This window comes from Oncorhynchus nerka, linkage group LG14 (assembly GCF_034236695.1).
Source record: "Oncorhynchus nerka isolate Pitt River linkage group LG14, Oner_Uvic_2.0, whole genome shotgun sequence".
Classification (NCBI taxonomy): Eukaryota; Metazoa; Chordata; class Actinopteri; order Salmoniformes; family Salmonidae; genus Oncorhynchus; species Oncorhynchus nerka.
In genome coordinates this window covers 11,197,166-11,217,341 of record NC_088409.1, presented here as the reverse complement: position 1 = coordinate 11,217,341, position 20,176 = coordinate 11,197,166, and the positions used below count along the sequence as shown (strand labels likewise).

Here is a 20,176-nt window from a genome sequence, read left to right as displayed (position 1 = left end):
GTTTAATCTCTGTTTCAGTATCCACCTATAGGTTTAATCTCTGTATCAGTATCCACCTATAGGTTTAATCTCTGTATCAGTATCATGTCCACCTATAGGTTTAATCTCTGTATCAGTATCAGTATCCACCTATAGGTTTAATCTCTGTTTCAGTATCCACCTATAGGTTTAATCTCTGTATCAGTATCATGTCCACCTATAGGTTTAATCTCTGTATCAGTATCCACCTATAGGTTTAATCTCTGTATCAGTATCCACCTATAGGTTTAATCTCTGTATCAGTATCCACCTATAGGTTTAATCTCTGTATCAGTATCATGTCCACCTATAGGTTTAATCTCTGTATCAGTATCATGTCCACCTATAGGTTTAATCTCTGTATCAGTATCCACCTATAGGTTTAATCTCTGTATCAGTATCCACCTATAGGTTTAATCTCTGTATCAGTATCCACCTATAGGTTTAATCTCTGTATCAGTATCCACCTATAGGTTTAATCTCTGTATCAGTATCCACCTATAGGTTTAATCTCTGTATCAGTATCATGTCCACCTATAGGTTTAATCTCTGTATCAGTATCATGTCCACCTATAGGTTTAATCTCTGTATCAGTATCATGTCCACCTATAGGTTTAATCTCTGTATCAGTATCCACCTATAGGTTTAATCTCTGTTTCAGTATCCACCTATAGGTTTAATCTCTGTATCATGTCCACCTATAGGTTTAATCTCTGTATCAGTATCATGTCCACCTATAGGTTTAATCTCTGTATCAATATCCACCTATAGGTTTAATCTCTGTATCAGTATCATGTCCACCTATAGGTTTAATCTCTGTATCAATATCCACCTATAGGTTTAATCTCTGTATCAGTATCATGTCCACCTATAGGTTTAATCTCTGTATCAGTATCATGTCCACCTATAGGTTTAATCTCTGTATCAGTATCATGTCCACCTATAGGTTTAATCTCAGTATCAGTATCCACCTATAGGTTTAATCTCTGTATCAGTATCATGTCCACCTATAGGTTTAATCTCTGTATCAGTATCCACCTATAGGTTTAATCTCTGTATCAGTATCCACCTATAGGTTTAATCTCTGTATCAGTATCCACCTATAGGTTTAATCTCTGTTTCAGTATCAGTATCCACCTATAGGTTTAATCTCTGTTTCAGTATCAGTATCCACCTATAGGTTTAATCTCTGTATCAGTATCCACCTATAGGTTTAATCTCTGTATCAGTATCATGTCCACCTATAGGTTTAATCTCTGTTTCAGTATCAGTATCCACCTATAGGTTTAATCTCTGTTTCAGTATCCACCTATAGGTTTAATCTCTGTATCAGTATCCACCTATAGGTTTAATCTCTGTATCAGTATCCACCTATAGGTTTAATCTCTGTTTCAGTATCATTGTGTATCTATCAATGCCGGAAACACAAACTAACGTATGGGCGAATGGTTGGGATGTTCAATTCAACATGAAATTGTGTGATTGGACTGACAAAGCATAGTGAGAATGGAACATCATTTATTCTAATTATATGGATGGAACTATTTACAGCACTAGGAGCCAAGGAGATGCAACTCCCAAAGATGCAGTTATTACATTGGAAAGTGGCAAGTACATTTTGAAAGCAAATGATACATTTGATACTAAATGAACAACGTACTGTAACCTTCTAGCTCGAGGTCCGGCGCGCTATCGACTGAGCTGCAAAAGCATGCTCGTGCGGCAGGGTCGATTTCCGGGCTTATAAACCCAGGGTCGATACAGTACAAATATTAAGTAAGTAGGTGCTATTCAATTATGAAAATGAGAAGTGGGAACGTAATGCAAAACATAAATAAAATGACAAAACACTATGAGACAAAGAAAAAACTTTATTTTAAATCCTGATGGATGCCGGAGCAGACGGAGGCATGCAAAACAAAACAATAGAGAAATGTTGATATCATGCATTCCAAATACTGTACATCATACAGTATTTGACAGTGTGGACTCGCCTATTATAACAACTACCAATGAAATAATAAAAACGAAAAAGCAATGGCCCTGGATGCCACGGTGAGGCTTAAAAAGCAATGGCCCTGGATGCCACGGTGAGGCTTAAAAAGCAATGGCCCTGGATGCCACGGTGAGGCTTAAAAAGCAATGGCCCTGGATGCCACGGTGAGGCTTAAAAAGCAATGGCCCTGGATGCCACGGTGAGGCTTAAAAAGCAATGGCCCTGGATGCCACGGTGAGGCTTAAAAAGCAATGGCCCTGGATGCCACGGTGAGGCTTAAAAAGCAATGGCCCTGGATGCCACGGTGAGGCTTAAAAAGCAATGGCCCTGGATGCCACGGTGAGGCTTAAAAAGCAATGGCCCTGGATGCCACGGTGAGGCTTAAAAAGCAATGGCCCTGGATGCCACGGTGAGGCTTAAAAAGCAATGGCCCTGGATGCCACCCGGTGAGGCTTATTACGCTGTAAATATATTGAACAGGTTTTGCTACATTTGCAGCACATCGAATACATTTCATTTCTAGATTGTTCTCCCCATCACCAGTAAAACCATGTATTCTCCAGTTAAACTCGTGGTGCGCCGAGGTTTTCACACAATGACCAGAACACATTTTGAACCGTTAGATAGACTTGGCCTACATTGGGTGCCGGCTAATAAGGATGCTCATGCAAGACAAAGATGCATTTTAATTAGCCTACCGTCTGCACTGTGCCTTGCGTTTATCTCGGGTCCTTTCCAGAATTATATATATCGGACGTGCCACAGGCAAAAAGACCTGCGTGATTTATATAGACAATATCACTACGGACAAGACGTTTATATAAAACAACAAAGGACATAGAATCTGCCTCTCGAGCTCTGCCCTCTTTCTCAATTGTAATTAGATTCCGTCCGGAAGTAGCCTGTATATCATACGTCATTGTTGTACAAACAGGCATGTTTGAGATAAGGTGATGACTTAATCTACAATATAGATGATACATGTGCCATATTATAATCTCAAATTAACAATATGGTCATTGAAGAGAAAACGATAAATCTATTTCAGAAATTGCAAAAACTCTAATTCAGGCCAACAATGCCACTACTAATAATGTGTGAATAACTACACATGGCCACTAGATGGCGGCATTGAGCTTGTTTTCACAACAACTTTTTTTCAACTCCTGAATAAAGCACAAAACAGGCCAGCTTACTTTAAACAATTACTTTATTTCTTGTACTTCATTAACTGTGAACAATCTGAAGTGGGTTACTTCCAAGGCAGCAGATAAATGTGACAGCTTTCTTCCTAGGATACCAGTCATTCCTTCAGTACCTGTCCTTAACTGAGACTGCGTCGTGCACCCTATTCCCTATTTAGTGCACTACTTTTGACCAGAGCCCATAGGACTATAGTCAAAAGTGTGCTATATAGTAGTGCACTATAAAAGGGGAATAGGGTGCCATTTCAGAAGCAGGATGAGAGACATTTATATCCACACTGGCAGATACAGAGCCAGGACGTTATTTCTGAGCAGACGGTTCAGTTGGCTGTTTTTCATCCCAGAGACGACTACGGGGCACCGCCATGTTTACGTTCCCAAAGCATAGTACGCGTCCCAGATGGCACCCTATTCCCTATATAGTGCACAACTTTTGACCGGAGCCCATAGGATCAGTGCGAGTCCATGTTTTTGTGTATATTTCAAGGCATTGTAGCCCATAGACCTCTGGTCAAAAAGTAGTGCACTATATAGGGAATAGGGTGCCATCTGGGACACAGACGGGGTTGCCTACCAAGCCCACCCAGGCTCAGCTGACTCCTACATGATACACTGAGATCCTTCATGTTGTACAACAGAAGCAGTCAGTGGTGAAGAATCCTAATCCCAGAGTATTTCATATCACAATGTAAAAAATATTGCTATTTAAAAAACGGCGACTCAGCACAAAACCTCGTCCTATTTTAAGTCCCATCCCGCATCCCCATATCCTCAAAAAAAGAAGGAGACAAGGACATGATTCTAACAAGTGTTAACTTACATGCATTATGAAAACGGAGCAAGGAGCAAGATGGCTGAGCTCTGTGGATGGCATTTCAATTTAACAAAGACGTTAAACTGGATTTCCTTGAAACATTGAGATAAAAACACACAGACAGCATAAAATCTGTTCTTTTTCATGATTATTTCATTCATGTCATCATGGCTAGCAGGGGCTTTCAGTTAACATGGTGTATGGTGATGCAGACCTGTTGTGACAGCTAGTGGTGGGTCGGTGTGTTTCGTTGACAGTGCTTTGGGTTGGGTCAGTGCTACCTAGCAGCAGGGAGGAAAGAGGAACGATCAGGCCTGGGACCCAGCTGACAGTGCTTTGGGTTGGGTCAGTGCTACCTAGCAGCAGGGAGGAAAGAGGAACGATCAGGCCTGGGACCAAGCTGACAGTGTTGCTGCTGGTTGAGGGGTTGGTCTGGTGGTCAATGGCGCTGTGTGTGTATGTCACAGTATGTTACAATCAGTGCAAAATAGTTTGTCAGTGTGTGTGTGTGTGTGTGTGTGTGTGTGTGTACTTGATGGAAATAGGGCTCGTTTGTTTTTCCTCTCTATGAGTTCAATTGGCCGGCAGTTGGGGACGAACATGTTCATTCAAAGACATCAGAGAGGAGATGGTCTCTAACAGCCCTGAGAGTGAGAAGCAGAAGAATCCCAACAGAACAGTGGCAACTAACTGTCCCCATGGAGACAGACAACAGGTCAAGTCCTAAATGCATCTTAGCGGGGTGGAGGTCGGTCCAATGTTAAAGTTCATGTAGTCGTTCTATATGGGTCAGAACAGGCGGGCTGCGGGGTCACACTACATCATCACATCACACAGCACTTGTTCTTGTGTTTGTGAGGGTCTTTGAAGCGTAGTCTCTGTCTGGAGCGGTATTTCTCCAGGTAGGTCAGCTGCTTGCTGTTGATCGCTCCCCTGCGCTTCCTGAGGAGACAGAGAGAGACAGGTCTACGGTTACTCCCTACAGGAACCTCTGTTGTCCCAATCAGTTAAAAGCAGTGTAACATTTAGGGACTAGGGGCCCACAGGGCTCTGGTTAAAAGCAGTGTAACATTTAGGGACTAGGGGCCCACAGGGCTCTGGTTAAAAGCAGTGCAACATTTAGGGACTAGGGGCCCACAGGGCTCTGGTTAAAAGCATTGCAACATTTAGGGACTAGGGGCCCACAGGGCTCTGGTTAAAAGCATTGCTACATTTAGGGACTAGGGGCCCACAGGGCTCTGGTTAAAAGCACTGCAACATTTCGGGACTAGGGGCCCACAGGGCTCTGGTTAAAAGCAGTGCAACATTTAGGGACTAGGGGCCCACAGGGCTCTGGTTAAAAGCAGTGCAACATTTAGGGACTAGGGGCCCTTTATATGTGAAGCTAAACAGCTTGACACTGTAGCCACACAGACACACCTTTGCTGTATATAAGCGCCCTCATGTAAAGAGACAATTATAATTCACATAGGGGATGATTTTCCCAGATCGACACGAAGCCTATTTACTCCTGGACTAAAAAGCACCTTCAATTCAGATTGTCCATTGAGCATCATGGTGCTCAGTCCGGGAGGGTAGTAGGCTTGATGTTTTTCCAGAGAACCTGACCCATAATGTAGAGCCAATGAGTGTCAGAAGAATCCAGAGGTGTGCAGAGCCCTGGAGGAGTGAAAGACACTCCCAGCTCAAACCACATAATCCTCCTCAGTACAGAGGTGTGCAGAGCCCTGGCAGAGTGAAAGACACTCCCAGCTCAAACCACATAATCCTCCTCAGTACAGAGGTGTGCAGAGCCCTGGCAGAGTGAAAGACACTCCCAGCTCAAACCACATAATCCTCCTCAGTACAGAGGTGTGCAGAGCCCTGGAGGAGTGAAAGACACTCCCAGCTCAAACCACATAATCCTCCTCAGTACAGAGGTGTGCAGAGCCCTGGAGGAGTGAAAGACACTCCCAGCTCAAACCACATAATCCTCCTCAGTACAGAGGTGTGCAGAGCACTGGAGGAGTGAAAGACACTCCCGGCTCAAACCACATAATCCTCCTCAGTACAGAGGTGTGCAGAGCCCTGGCAGAGTGAAAGACACTCCCAGCTCAAACCACATAATCCTCCTCAGTAGCCCTGGCGGAGTGAAAGACACTCCCAGCTCAAACCACATAATCCTCCTCAGTACAGAGGTGTGCAGAGCACTGGAGGAGTGAAAGACACTCCCAGCTCAAACCACATAATCCTCCTCAGTAGCCCTGGCGGAGTGAAAGACACTCCCAGCTCAAACCACATAATCCTCCTCAGTAGCCCTGGCGGAGTGAAAGACACTCCCAGCTCAAACCACATAATCCTCCTCAGTAGCCCTGGCGGAGTGAAAGACACTCCCGGCTCAAACCACATAACCCTCCTCAGTACAGAGCGGTTCAAACCCTTTCTCCCTCCTCATGATGTCCCATAATCCTCCTCAGTACAGAGCGGTTCAATCCCTTTCTCCCTCCTTATGATGTCCCATAATCCTCCTCAGTACAGAGCGGTTCAATCCCTTTCTCCCTCCTCATGATGTCCCATAATCCCCCCCAGTACAGAGCGGTTCAATCCCTTTCTCCCTTCTCATGATGTCCCATAATCCCCCTCAGTACAGAGCGGTTCAATCCCTTTCTCCCTTCTCATGATGTCCCATAATCCCCCTCAGTACAGAGCGGATCAAACCCTTTCTCCCTCCTCATGATGTCCCATAATCCCCCTCAGTACAGAGCGGATCAAACCCTTTCTCCCTCCTCATGATGTCCCATAATCCCCCTCAGTACAGAGCGGATCAAACCCTTTCTCCCTCCTCATGATGTCCCATAATCCCCCTCAGTACAGAGCGGATCAAACCCTTTCTCCCTCCTCATGATGTCCCATAATCCCCCTCAGTACAGAGCGGATCAAACCCTTTCTCCCTCCTCATGATGTCCCATAATCCCCCTCAGTAGAGCGGATCAAACCCTTTCTCCCTCCTCATGATGTCCCATAATCCTCCTCAGTACAGAGCGGTTCAATCCCTTTCTCCCTCCTCATGATGTCCCATAATCCTCCTCAGTACAGAGCGGTTCAATCCCTTTCTCCCTCCTCATGATGTCCCATAATCCTCCTCAGTACAGAGCGGATCAAACCCTTTCTCCCTTCTCATGATGTCCCATAATGTCCCCATCTAAATATACAGCTGTCAGATGAAACAGGAACAACACTAAAAAGGTTGAGTGGACTTCCACGGAAGGTGAATGTTCCTACTGCCTGATAAACTGAACTGAATCTGGAGGTGGTGTACATACTGCCCGATGAACTGAACTGAATCTGGAGGTGAGGTGTACATACTGCCTGATGAACTGAACTGAATCTGGAGGTGGTGTACATACTGCCTGATGAACTGAACTGAATCTGGAGGTGGTGTACATACTGCCCGATGAACTGAACTGAATCTGGAGGTGAGGTGTACATACTGCCTGATGAACTGAACTGAATCTGGAGGTGAGATGTACATACTGCCTGATGAACTGAACTGCCTCCTCATACTTCATCCCGCCCTCGATCAGAGCCAGAGCCACCAGCACAGGAGCCCTGGAGGGAGAAACACAAAGAAACAGCCTTTACATGCTGCTGTTAATACTGGGACTTAAAGACACAGTCAGACTGCTACTAATACTGGGACTTAAAGACACAGTCAGACTGCTACTAATACTGGGACTTAAAGACACAGTCAGAACCTTATGGGCCCTGGTCAAAAGTAGTGCACTTAATAGGGAATAAAGCGCCATTTGGGACGTTAGAAACAGCATTCACATATTAAGACGGGGAATTAAAGACATCCATTAGTATCCTTCCTGTTATGCCCCCAGCAACGTCTCGCTCTCTCTCCATGTTGTCACAACACAGCCAGTTCCCAGGGAATGGAGTTCATTCTGGTTCGGACAGAGGAAAGCCCTGCTGCACTTTGAGAGATGGAACTAGTTGTGCTGTATTTGGCCACTAATATTTACAGGTAACAAATCATTAGGAAAAGCTGTAGCCCACTTTCCCCTTTTCTAGCCTTATATGGGTTGTTACTGTGGTTACGGTAAGTCAGTGTGGAAATAGAGAGCTGAAGAGCATAACACCACTAACACAAACACGGGACTTCTAGGAATCAGTGAAACAGATGAGGTGCCTGCCTGCATGGACATGAGACATTCAAACATATTCATCTAACTCTACCCTGTCAAGCCATATCAGCCCCCAGACCACTTAGATGTTGCAGAGGTTACCAGCTGAAAGCCAAAGACTCCCCAGCTGATTAACAGGACAACAAACAGTTCAGAGTAAAGTAAACATTGGCGCCCTGTCAAAAACCACAGACGAGTCCCAGAGGAGGTCTCCAGTACGTCAGAGATAGACGGTGCTTCACCAACCCAGGGAGGGGAGGCCGGGGAGCTCCTTCAGCTTACCCAGAGAGGGGGGGCCGGGGAGCTCCTTCAGCTAACACAGGAGGGGAGGGAAGAGCCTGGGGAGCTCCTTCAGCTAACATAGAAGGGGAGGGAGGGAAGAGCCTGGGGAGGTCAGGGGGCTGGGTGTCTCCTTCAGCTAACACAGGAGGGGAGAGAAGAGCCTGGGGAGGTCAGGGGGATGGGTGGCTCCTTCAGCTAACACAGGAGGGGAGGGAAGAGCCTGGGGAGGTCAGGGGGCTGGGTGGCTGGCTCCTTCAGCTAACACAGGAGGGGAGAGAAGAGCCTGGGGAGGTCAGGGGGCTGGGTGGCCTGGGGAGAGCCTGGGGAGGGGGCTGGGTGGCTCCTTCAGCTAACACAGGAGGGGAGGGAAGAGCCTGGGGAGGCCAGGGGGCTGGGTGGCTCCTTCAGCTAACACAGGAGGGGAGGGAAGAGCCTGGGGAGGTCAGGGGGCTGGGTGGCTCCTTCAGCTAACACAGGAGGGGAGGGAAGAGCCTGGGGAGGCCAGGGGGCTGGGGAGCTCCTTCAGCTAACACAGAGGGGGAGGGAAGAGCCTGGGGAGGCCAGGGGGCTGGGGAGCTCCTTCAGCTAACACAGGAGGGGAGGGAAGAGCCTGGGGAGGCCAGGGGGCTAGGGGGGCTCCTTCAGCTTAACCAGAGAGGGGAGGGGAACAGGGGCTCCTTCAGCTTCCTACCAATGAGCTCAACCATTATTAGTACCAAAGGCCTGGTTTAACCTGGTTTAATGGCTCCCTATTGCCCACAGGGCTCTGGTCAAAAGTAGTGCACGATGTATAGAATAGGGTACCATTTGAGACATCTTCTCCTCTACTAGCTAATATACTCCATCAGTACAGATGTGACTCGTTGTCTCTCCTCTGCCATAGAGGACACCTGAAGGAACACCAGACAGGACAGGGCTAAAATGAGCCTGGTAACCAGATCAGTTTGTGCTTCTATTTAGTCAACTCCTCTGTTATGTTGGTTGGCATGCCAACCGTACGAACTAATGTACGGCATGGCCAACCGTACGAACTAATGTACGGCATGGCCAACCGTACGAACTAATGTACGGCATGGCCAACCGTACGAACTAATGTACGGCATGGCCAACCGTACGAACTAATGTACGGCATGGCCAACCGTACGAACTAATGTACGGCATGGCCAACGTACGGCATGGACGAACTAATGTACGGCATGGCCAACCGTACAAACTAATGTACGGCATGGCCAACCGTAGAACTAATGTACGGCATGGCCAACCGAGCTAATGTACGGCATGGCCAACCGTAAGAACTAATGTGCGGCATGGCCAACCGTGGCCAAGAACTAATGTGCGGCATGGCCAACCGTAAGAACTAATGTACGGCGGCATGGCCAACCGTAAGAACTAATGTACGGCATGGCCAACGGCATGGCCAAGAACTAATGTACGGCATGGCCAACCATAAGAACTAATGTACGGCATGGCCAACCATAAGAACTAATGTACGGCATGGCCAACCATAAGAACTAATGTACGGCATGGCCAACCATAAGAACTAATGTACGGCATGGCCAACCATAAGAACTAATGTACGGCATGGCCAACCGTAAGAACTAATGTACGGCATGGCCAACCGTAAGAACTAATGTACGGCATGGCCAACCGTACAAACTAATGTACGGCATGGCCAACCATAAGAACTAATGTACGGCATGGCCAACCATAAGAACTAATGTACGGCATGGCCAACCGTACGAACTAATGTACGGCATGCCAACGGGAGTCCAGAGGCTCAACTACAGAACATACATTACAAGTCTGGGCATGGCCAAGCAGAATACAGCTAACTGACATTTCACAAGACAACTGGCTACATCCCAAATGGCACCCTATTCCCTATATAGTGCACTACTTTTGACCAGAGTTCTGGTGAGCTAACTAGTAGAGATCCAATCTGAGAGGAAACACTTAGACACACAATAGAAATAAATGCTGCTTCAACGTTTTTCAGAACTCAACCTCTGTGCTTTGAATAATAAACGGTGGATTAGTTGTGAAGGAGTGGCCCTTGGCTAACAGTTGACTTTGGCTTGGTTCTGTGTGCATGCTGAGAGAGGGCCCTGGTCAGGCTGTAGGAGAAGGGGAGAGACTGGTGGCTGCTGGGACAGTGGCCGTCACAGTGGGTGGATGACACTGTAGCCTTGTGATCTTGGTTCAACTGTCTCGCCCAATCAGAACCCTAAGACAGAAGAGTATTAATGATGCGTACCGTCCCAGCCCGGCAACACAGTGCACCGCCACGCAGCAGCCAGGGTCCTCACGGAACTTAGTCTTCAGCAGGTTCAGCCAATCATCTACGATCTTAGTGGGAGGAGGGGCACCGTCATCAAAGGCCCAGTCCTGGAAAACATACAAATACATTCACATTAGAAAACAATGTAATTGTCCACACAATGTGGGAATTGGTCTTCGGCATCACACATCATAAACAGTACAGTTCTGTCTCTCTGACAGAAACAGCTGATTAGCATTGGCACTCTGAGGGAGCCCATTGTTACGAGACAAAGCAGCTCAACACTGCACCCCTATCTACTTCAAACTGAGGAACCAGACAAAGCAGAATCCACTACTGAGGGCGAATGTTTTTAAAAGAGTTTGTGAAGCGCTGCATGTCTGAAACAACTGGTTCCAAGCCGCTACACACTGTGGAATGAGACATCTGTACCCACATAACAGAGAGGAACGCAGAGTGTACCAACCTCAGTCATCTAAGCATGACTCTCAACATGAACCAACTGTCCCCACAGACAACACACTGTGGAATGAGACATCTGTACCCACAGACAACACACTGTGGAATACACAGAGAGGAACGCAGAGTGTACCAACCTCAGTCATCTAAGCATGACTCTCAACATGAACCAACTGTCCCCACAGACAACACACTGTGGAATGAGACATCTGTACCCACGTAACAGAGAGGAACGCAGAGTGTACCAACCTCAGTCATCAACATGAACCAACTAAGTGTACCAACCTCAGTCATCTAAGCATGACTCTCAACATGAACCAACTGTCCCCACAGACAACACACTGTGGAATGAGACATCTGTACCCACGTAACAGGGAGGAACGCAGAGTGTACCAACCTCAGTCATCTAAGCATGACTCTCAACATGAACCAACTGTCCCCACAGACAACACACTGTGTCCTTCCTACACTATTCACTGTTCCTGCCATCTCAACAAGCACCTCCCATCCAAACAGTGGGAACATTCCGTCAGCAACTGGTGGTTTCTGAGGGCCTAGATTCATCTCATCTTCATACCCTAATTCCCTATATAGTGCACTACAATAGGGCTCTGGTCAAAAGTAGTGCACAATGTAGGCAATAGGGTGCCATTTGGGACACAAAACATGTTCCATCAGCACCCACAGCATCAGGAAAGCCTTCTGTCAACACAGACAACACTATAAGGGGTTTGTTTGTAGTTGGTGCAGAACCACAACAGAGAACAGATGTGTGGTCACCTCTTCTTCACTGAGTGAACTGTGGGGAACTGTTTGACTTCAACGTTTAATGGGTTTGGCTACTGTACATTAATCAGTCGGTTGGATACAATGTATTTTTCTGGCCATGTTGGGCTACCATCCCCTATAATGTTTTACCTTTATTTATTTAACTAGGCAGGTCAGTTAAGAACAAATGACGGCCTAGGAACAGTGGGTTTAACTGCCTGTTCAGGGGCAGAACGACAGATTTGTACCTTGTCAGTTCGGGGGTTTGAACTTGCAACCTTCCGGTTACTAGTCCAACGCTCTAACCACTAGGCTACACTGCCGCCCCAATGACAAATGACAAACACTCTTTCATTGAAGGATTAGATGAATGGTATGATGGTAGATGGTAGATGAACTAAGACATCCATCACCTGGTCAGATACAGACCTAATGCACCATTCAGCATCAAGGATGCTCAAACCAGCTGTTTGACTCCTCCATTGGACAGATGAAGGCTTGAAGCAGAAACCATGGGTGTCTAGGAGGGATCAGTCACACTAGAGACCCATCAGACACTGTATCACATCCGGCCGTGATTGGGAGTCCCATAGGGCGGCGCACAATTGGCCCAGCGTCGTCCGGGTTTGGCCAGGATAGGCCGTCATTGTAAATAAGAATTTGTTCTTAACTGGCTTGCCTAGTTAAATAAAAGGTTACATGTAAAAAATTTTAAAAAAATAACACACAGAGAGACAGAGACACAGAGAGACAGAGAGAGAGACAGAGAGACAGAGACACAGAGAGACAGAGACACAGAGAGACAGAGACAGAGAGAGACAGAGAGACAGAGAGACAGAGAGACAGAGACACAGAGAGACAGAGAGACAGAGACAGAGAGACAGAGAGACAGAGAGACAGAGACACAGAGAGACAGAGACAGAGACAGAGAGACAGAGAGACAGAGAGACAGAGAGACAGAGAGACAGAGAGACAGAGAGAGAGAGACAGAGACAGAGAGACAGAGACAGAGACAGAGAGACAGAGACAGAGAGACAGAGAGACAGAGAGAGAGAGAGAGACAGAGAGACAGAGACACAGAGACACAGAGACACAGAGACACAGAGACACAGAGACACAGAGAGAGAGACAGAGACACAGACAGAGACAGACAGAGAGACAGAGAGACAGAGAGACAGAGAGACAGAGAGACAGAGAGACAGAGAGAGAGAGAGACAGAGACACAGACAGAGACACAGACAGAGAGACAGAGAGACAGAGAGACAGAGAGAGACAGAGAGAGACAGAGAGAGAGAGTCATCTCTTATCTTCTAGTGGAGTGGGACTTCCAACAACACAATACCTGCTCCCAGGGACAAACATCTTGTGTGTTTGACGACAATGCGTTACCAAGACAACAACTCCCTTCAAAAGCCCTTGGGGGCTCAGCTGAGCCAGTGGATCACAGGCCTGGCTGGGAAAGATGTTATGATGACATCACTATTTCACACTGCCATGAATAGAAGGGTGCAACTGGGACTTTCTCAAAAAACAAAACAAGAAAGTGATCTGAAGGACTGATATTACAGGATGAACAAGAGGATGTCTTGTCAGCGCCAGTCAGCGTTTCCTATTTACCAGGGGTCGGACCCATACCAGGGGTCGAGACCATACCAGGGGTCGGACCCATACCAGGGGTCGGGACCATACCAGGGGTCGGGACCATACCAGGGGTCGGGACCATAACAGGGGTCGGGACCATACCAGTATTGTGATACTCATTAGTATCGTGACAAGGAAACAAAACATCAAGCGGCTGTAACGTTTTGGGAAAAACAGCCATGTTGGAAACATCATTATGTCGTCATCCAGAGTCACATGGCTTTTCAAACTACAGCCACAACATCCAGCAAGTTAAAGGATCAACGAGTTTGGTCTGCTTCGAGTTTACATTTTTGCCATGGAAAAAAAATGGTACAAAGTAATGCAACATATAGGATATTAGGGCGCCATTTTAGACAGACACAGGATCCATTCTACCAGTAACACACACAGCAGGACCCATTCTACCAGTAACACACGCAACAGGACCCATTCTACCAGTAACACACAGGCAAAACACACAACAGGATCCATCCACCAGTAACACACAGGCAAAACAAACAACAGGATCCATTCTACCAGTAACACACAGGCAAAACACACAACAGGACCCATTCTACCAGTAACACACACAACAGGACCCATTCTATCAGTAACACACAGGCAAAACACACAACAGGATCCAGTCTACCAGTAACACACAGGCAAAACACACAACAGGACCCATTCTACCAGTAACACACAGGCAAAACCCACCACAGGATCCATTCTACTCTCTGTTCAATGTTCCAGGTAGGACACTAATCCTGTACACGGCAAGGCCTGACCCTAACCTCACATGAAATGCCTTGAATTTCGCTGCATCCTGTTGTGGATATCTAAAGAAGTTGTGGGCATCAAAATATGTAGAAGTCACCACAACACCGAAGATACAGAAATGTCCATTTACATGTCTGTTTTGACGCCACAGAACTCCATAATGGGTGAACCTGTTGTGACAACCTTGAGAGTAAATCTCTCCCTAATAGAATCTTCGACTGTAGAGAGGATGTGGTTAAAAATAACATTTACATGTACTAAGAGGTGAACAGAGCTGCCTGGTATGTCAACAGTAATCTATTCATGTCGTGAAGCTCATTCCAAGTCCAACCAACGCAGCCCAGAGCTAAAGACAAGAGCTTGGAGGAGGAGGCAGAGTTCTAATTGTGGCCCGAAGAACGTCTTGGGCCGTTTCTCAGAACCCCCAGAACAGACCTCGTCGCCATGGTATCCTTCTTCCTCTGCAACTTGACTCTCATTCGACAACCAGCGAGACGTTTGGGAGAGTGTAGGTCTCAAATCTGGCACCCTATTCCCTTTATAGTGCAGTGCACTACTTATGATTAGGGCCCATACAGCTCTGCTCAAAAGTAGTGCACTATATAGACACAATAGGGTGCCATTTTGGGCCACTTCCTGAATGAGTCCACAGTCCCTTTATATCAGCCAGCTGAACGTTATCACATGCTACAGAGGATGGTCTATGTTAAGTCAGTCACAAGGTGGATGGACACACCTCTGGTACTTACCACTGTTATTACTGGTTATATATGGCCTCCAAATATACCCCCACCATTACTGATACACTGGTAAGACTAAAGTAACCTGCAAAAGCAGAGAGTGTGGGAGTAACATTTCTCCATATAATGCCAATAGATAACCTCTTTGAGCAATGAAAGCATCACGAGCCATGTCAGACAGAACAGCACATTACACAGCGTTCTGAATGAGACAGACAACATGGTTTTCATCTGGAGTTCAGGGAGATGTGGAGGGGAACAGGGAACTGGGTTTCACCTGCCAGACACTCTCTCTCAGCTGGTGGCTAATCTTCTGCTCTCTGCTGTGTTCCTATTGAAGAGGAGGCACTGAGCCAGTCAGTCAGCAAGTGTACAAGGGTACGTCCCAAATGGCACCCTATTCCCTACATAGTGCACTACCTTTGACCAGAGCCAGACTCAGTCAGCCAGGATACAAGGCTCTCTCTCACACAGGGAAGAGAAGAGAGAGGACTCAGTCAGCCAGGATACAAGGCTCTCTCTCACACAGGGAAGAGAAGAGAGAGGACTCAGTCAGCCAGGATACCAGGCTCTCTCTCACACAGGGGGAAGAGAAGAGAGAGGACTCAGTCAGCCAGGATACAAGGCTCTCTCTCACACAGGGAAGAGAAGAGAGAGGACTCAGTCAGCCAGGATACAAGGCTCTCTCTCACACAGGGAAGAGAAGAGAGAGGACTCAGTCAGCCAGGATACAAGGCTCTCTCTCACACAGGGAAGAGAAGAGAGAGGACTCAGTCAGCCAGGATACAAGGCTCTCTCTCACACAGGGAAGAGAAGAGAGAGGACTCTGTGTGACCGTGTCACTCTGCTAACACAACAGACAGAGGGTGGTTAAGGGCCTTATGTAACCCGGGCCTCTAGCTATCTCTACATCCTTCTCATCTGATGCTACCCCTCCTCTGAGAGGGTACTCGCTCTCTGCTCCCAACAACGTTATTAACTCCGAGGGAGAGAAAGGAGAGAGAGAAAGGAGAGAGAGTGAAGAAAAAGAAAGACCAGGTGAGAGGAGAGGATGTTGGGAGACAAGAGAGGAGTAAAACCATGAGGTAAACCCTGACGCTGAGCCAGATGTGTGTGTGTGTGTGTGTGTGTGTGTGTGTGTGTGTGTGTTCGGGGCAGGAGGTAGTGTTTCCTCTACTCCAACACATGTGCAGCAGGGTGAGATCATGAATAACATCCTCCACATGGCAGAGAGAGAGAGGAAACAGGGTCAGTAGGAACATACTGGAGATTTTTTTTTTTAAACAGAGCGAGTAGACTAGTCTCAATGGAGCAGTTCAGATAGCAGTAGACTAGTCTCAATGGACCAGTAGACTAGTCTCAATGGACCAGTTCAGATAGCAGTAGACTAGTCTCAATGGACCAGTAGACTAGTCTCAATGGACCAGTTCAGATACCAGTAGACTAGTCTCACTGGACCAGTTCAGACAGCAGTAGACTAGTCTCAATGGACCAGTTCAGATAGCAGTAGACTAGTCTCAATGGACCAGTAGACTAGTCTCAATGGAGCAGTTCAGATAGCAGTAGAATAGTCTCAATGGACCAGTTCAGACAGCAGTAGACTAGTCTCAATGGACCAGTTCAGACAGCAGTAGACTAGTCTCAATGGACCAGTCTCAATGGGACCAGTAGACTAGTCTCAATGGACCAGTAGACTAGTCTCAATGGACCAGTAGACTAGTCTCAATGGACCAGTTCAGATACCAGTAGACTAGTCTTAATGGACCAGTTCAGATAGCAGTAGACTAGTCTCAATGGAGCAGTTCAGATAGCAGTAGACTAGTCTCAATGGAGCAGTTCAGATAGCAGTAGACTAGTCTCAATGGAGCAGTTCAGATAGCAGTAGACTAGTCTCAATGGAGCAGTTCAGATAGCAGTAGACTAGTCTCAATGGACCAGTTCAGATACCCGTAGACTAGTCTCAATGGGCCAGTTCAGATAGCAGTAGACTAGTCTCAATGGACCAGTTCAGATAGCAGTAGACTAGTCTCAATGGACCAGTTCAGATAGCAGTAGACTAGTCTCAATGGACCAGTAGACTAGTCTCAATGGAGCAGTTCAGATAGCAGTAGACTAGTCTCAATGGACCAGTAGACTAGTCTCAATGGACCAGTTCAGATAGCAGTAGACTAGTCTCAATGGACCAGTTCAGATAGCAGTAGACTAGTCTGAATGGACCAGTTCAGGTAGCAGTAGACTAGTCTCAATGGACAGTAGACTAGTCTCAATGGACCAGTCTCAATGGGACCAGTAGACTAGTCTCAATGGACCAGTAGACTAGTCTCAATGGACCAGTAGACTAGTCTCAATGGACCAGTAGACTAGTCTCAATGGACCAGTTCAGATACCAGTAGACTAGTCTTAATGGACCAGTTCAGATACCAGTAGACTAGTCACAATGGGCCAGTTCAGATACCCGTAGACTAGTCTCAATGGACCAGTTCAGATACCCGTAGACTAGTCTCAATGGACCAGTAGACTAGTCTCAATGGACCAGTTCAGATACCCGTAGACTAGTCTCAATGGACCAGTAGACTAGTCTCAATGGACCAGTTCAGATACCAGTAGACTAGTCTCAATGGACCAGTAGACTAGTCTCAATGGACCAGTTCAGATACCAGTAGACTAGTCTCAATGGACCAGTAGACTAGTCTCAATGGACCAGTAGACTAGTCTCAATGGACCAGTAGACTAGTCTCAATGGACCAGTAGACTAGTCTCAATGGACCAGTAGACTAGTCTCAATGGACCAGTTCAGATACCAGTAGACTAGTCTCAATGGACCAGTTCAGATACCAGTAGACTAGTCTCAATGGAGCAGTTCAGATACCCGTAGACTAGTCTCAATGGACCAGTTCAGATACCCGTAGACTAGTCTCAATGGACCCGTTCAGATACCAGTAGACTAGTCTCAATGGAGCAGTTCAGATAGCAGTAGACTAGTCTCAATGGAGCAGTTCAGATACCCGTAGACTAGTCACAATGGGCCAGTTCAGATAGCAGTAGACTAGTCTCAATGGACCAGTTCAGATAGCAGTAGACTAGTCTCAATGGACCAGTTCAGATAGCAGTAGACAAGTCTCAATGGACCAGTAGACTAGTCTCAATGGACCAGTAGACTAGTCTCAATGGACCAGTTCAGATAGCAGTAGACTAGTCTCAATGGACCAGTAGACTAGTCTTAATGGACCAGTTCAGATAGCAGTAGACTAGTCTCAATGGACCAGTTCAGATAGCAGTAGACTAGTCTCAATGGACCAGTTCAGATAGCAGTAGACTAGTCTCAATGGACCAGTTCAGGTAGCAGTAGACTAGTCTCAATGGACCAGTAGACTAGTCTCAATGGACCAGTAGACTAGTCTCAATGGACCAGTCTCAATGGGACCAGTAGACTAGTCTCAATGGACCAGTAGACTAGTCTCAATGGACCAGTTCAGATACCAGTAGACTAGTCTTAATGGACCAGTTCAGATAGCAGTAGACTAGTCTCAATGGACCAGTTCAGATACCAGTAGACTAGTCACAATGGGCCAGTTCAGATACCCGTAGACTAGTCTCAATGGACCAGTTCAGATACCCGTAGACTAGTCTCAATGGACCAGTAGACTAGTCTCAATGGACCAGTTCAGATACCCGTAGACTAGTCTCAATGGACCAGTTCAGATACCCGTAGACTAGTCTCAATGGACCAGTAGACTAGTCTCAATGGACCAGTTCAGATACCAGTAGACTAGTCTCAATGGACCAGTAGACTAGTCTCAATGGACCAGTTCAGATACCAGTAGACTAGTCTCAATGGACCAGTTCAGATACCAGTAGACTAGTCTCAATGGACCAGTAGACTAGTCTCAATGGACCAGTTCAGATACCAGTAGACTAGTCTCAATGGACCAGTTCAGATACCAGTAGACTAGTCTCAATGGACCAGTTCAGATACCAGTAGACTAGTCTCAATGGACCAGTTCAGATACCAGTAGACTAGTCTCAATGGAGCAGTTCAGATACCCGTAGACTAGTCACAATGGACCAGTTCAGATACCAGTAGACTAGTCTCAATGGACCAGTTCAGATACCAGTAGACTAGTCACAATGGACCAGTTCAGATAGCAGTAGACTAGTCACAATGGGCCAGTTCAGCTCCCGTAGACTAGTCACAATGGACCAGTTCAGATACCCGTAGACTAGTCTCAATGGACCAGTTCAGATAGCAGTAGACTACTCTCAATGGACCAGTTCAGATACCCGTAGACTAGTCTCAATGGACCAGTTTAGATACCAGTAGACTAGTCACAATGGACCAGTTCAGATACCAGTAGACTAGTCACAATGGACCAGTTCAGATACCAGTAGACTAGTCTCAATGGACCAGTTCAGATACCAGTAGACTAGTCACAATGGACCAGTTCAGATAGCAGTAGACTAGTCTCAATGGACCAGTTCAGATACCAGTAGACTAGTCACAATGGACCAGTTCAGATACCCGTAGACTAGTCTCAATGGACCAGTTCAGACAGCAGTAGGCTAGTCTCAATGGACCAGTTCAGATAGCAGTAGACTAGTCTCAATGGACCAGTTCAGATACCAGTAAGACTAGTCTCAATGGACCAGTTCAGATACCAGTAGACTAGTCTCAATGGACCAGTTCAGATACCAGTAGACTAGTCTCAATGGACCAGTTCAGATACCAGTAGACTAGTCTCAATGGACCAGTTCAGATACCAGTAGACTAGTCTCAATGGACCAGTTCAGATACCAGTAGACTAGTCACAATGGGCCAGTTCAGACAGTAGCAGGCCACATTTCACCTAATTTTGTACCTACTGAACACCACCAGGGTCGTATTCATTAGTGCACAGCGTACCAGAACTTTCGGCACCGTAGCAAAACGTCTTGCAACAGAAAAATGAAAAAAAGCTTTTCTCATTGGACAAGTTCAGGTAGGTCCCCCTTCATTTCAGCCTGTTTTGCTTCCGTTTGGTTCCTAGTGAATAGAACCCTAGTGAGAGAG

General features: G+C 46.6%; 2 protein-coding genes across 5 annotated transcripts in view; both read right to left on the bottom strand.

Annotated features, from left to right (window-relative positions):
- dync1i1 (dynein, cytoplasmic 1, intermediate chain 1) overlaps window positions 1–3,106 on the bottom strand; it is a 28,390-nt gene extending 25,284 nt beyond the window's left edge. Inside the window, exon 1 of the mRNA XM_065027377.1 lies at window positions 2,713–3,106. The gene's annotated coding sequence lies outside the window, so the exon portion shown is untranslated. The remainder of the gene's footprint in view (window positions 1–2,712) is intronic.
- Window positions 3,107–3,206: 100 nt separating this feature from the next.
- Window positions 3,207–20,176, bottom strand: part of ptp4a3b (protein tyrosine phosphatase 4A3b) — a 62,701-nt gene continuing 45,731 nt past the window's right edge. For all 4 annotated transcript variants that reach the window (XM_065027380.1, XM_065027379.1, XM_065027381.1 and 1 more), the window contains 3 exons: window positions 10,739–10,869; window positions 7,547–7,621; window positions 3,207–4,975 (listed from right to left, as the gene is read on the bottom strand). In XM_065027380.1, coding sequence (XP_064883452.1) covers window positions 4,858–4,975; window positions 7,547–7,621; window positions 10,739–10,869 — 324 coding nt within the window. In that variant the 3' untranslated portion in view covers window positions 3,207–4,857. The remainder of the gene's footprint in view (window positions 4,976–7,546; window positions 7,622–10,738; window positions 10,870–20,176) is intronic.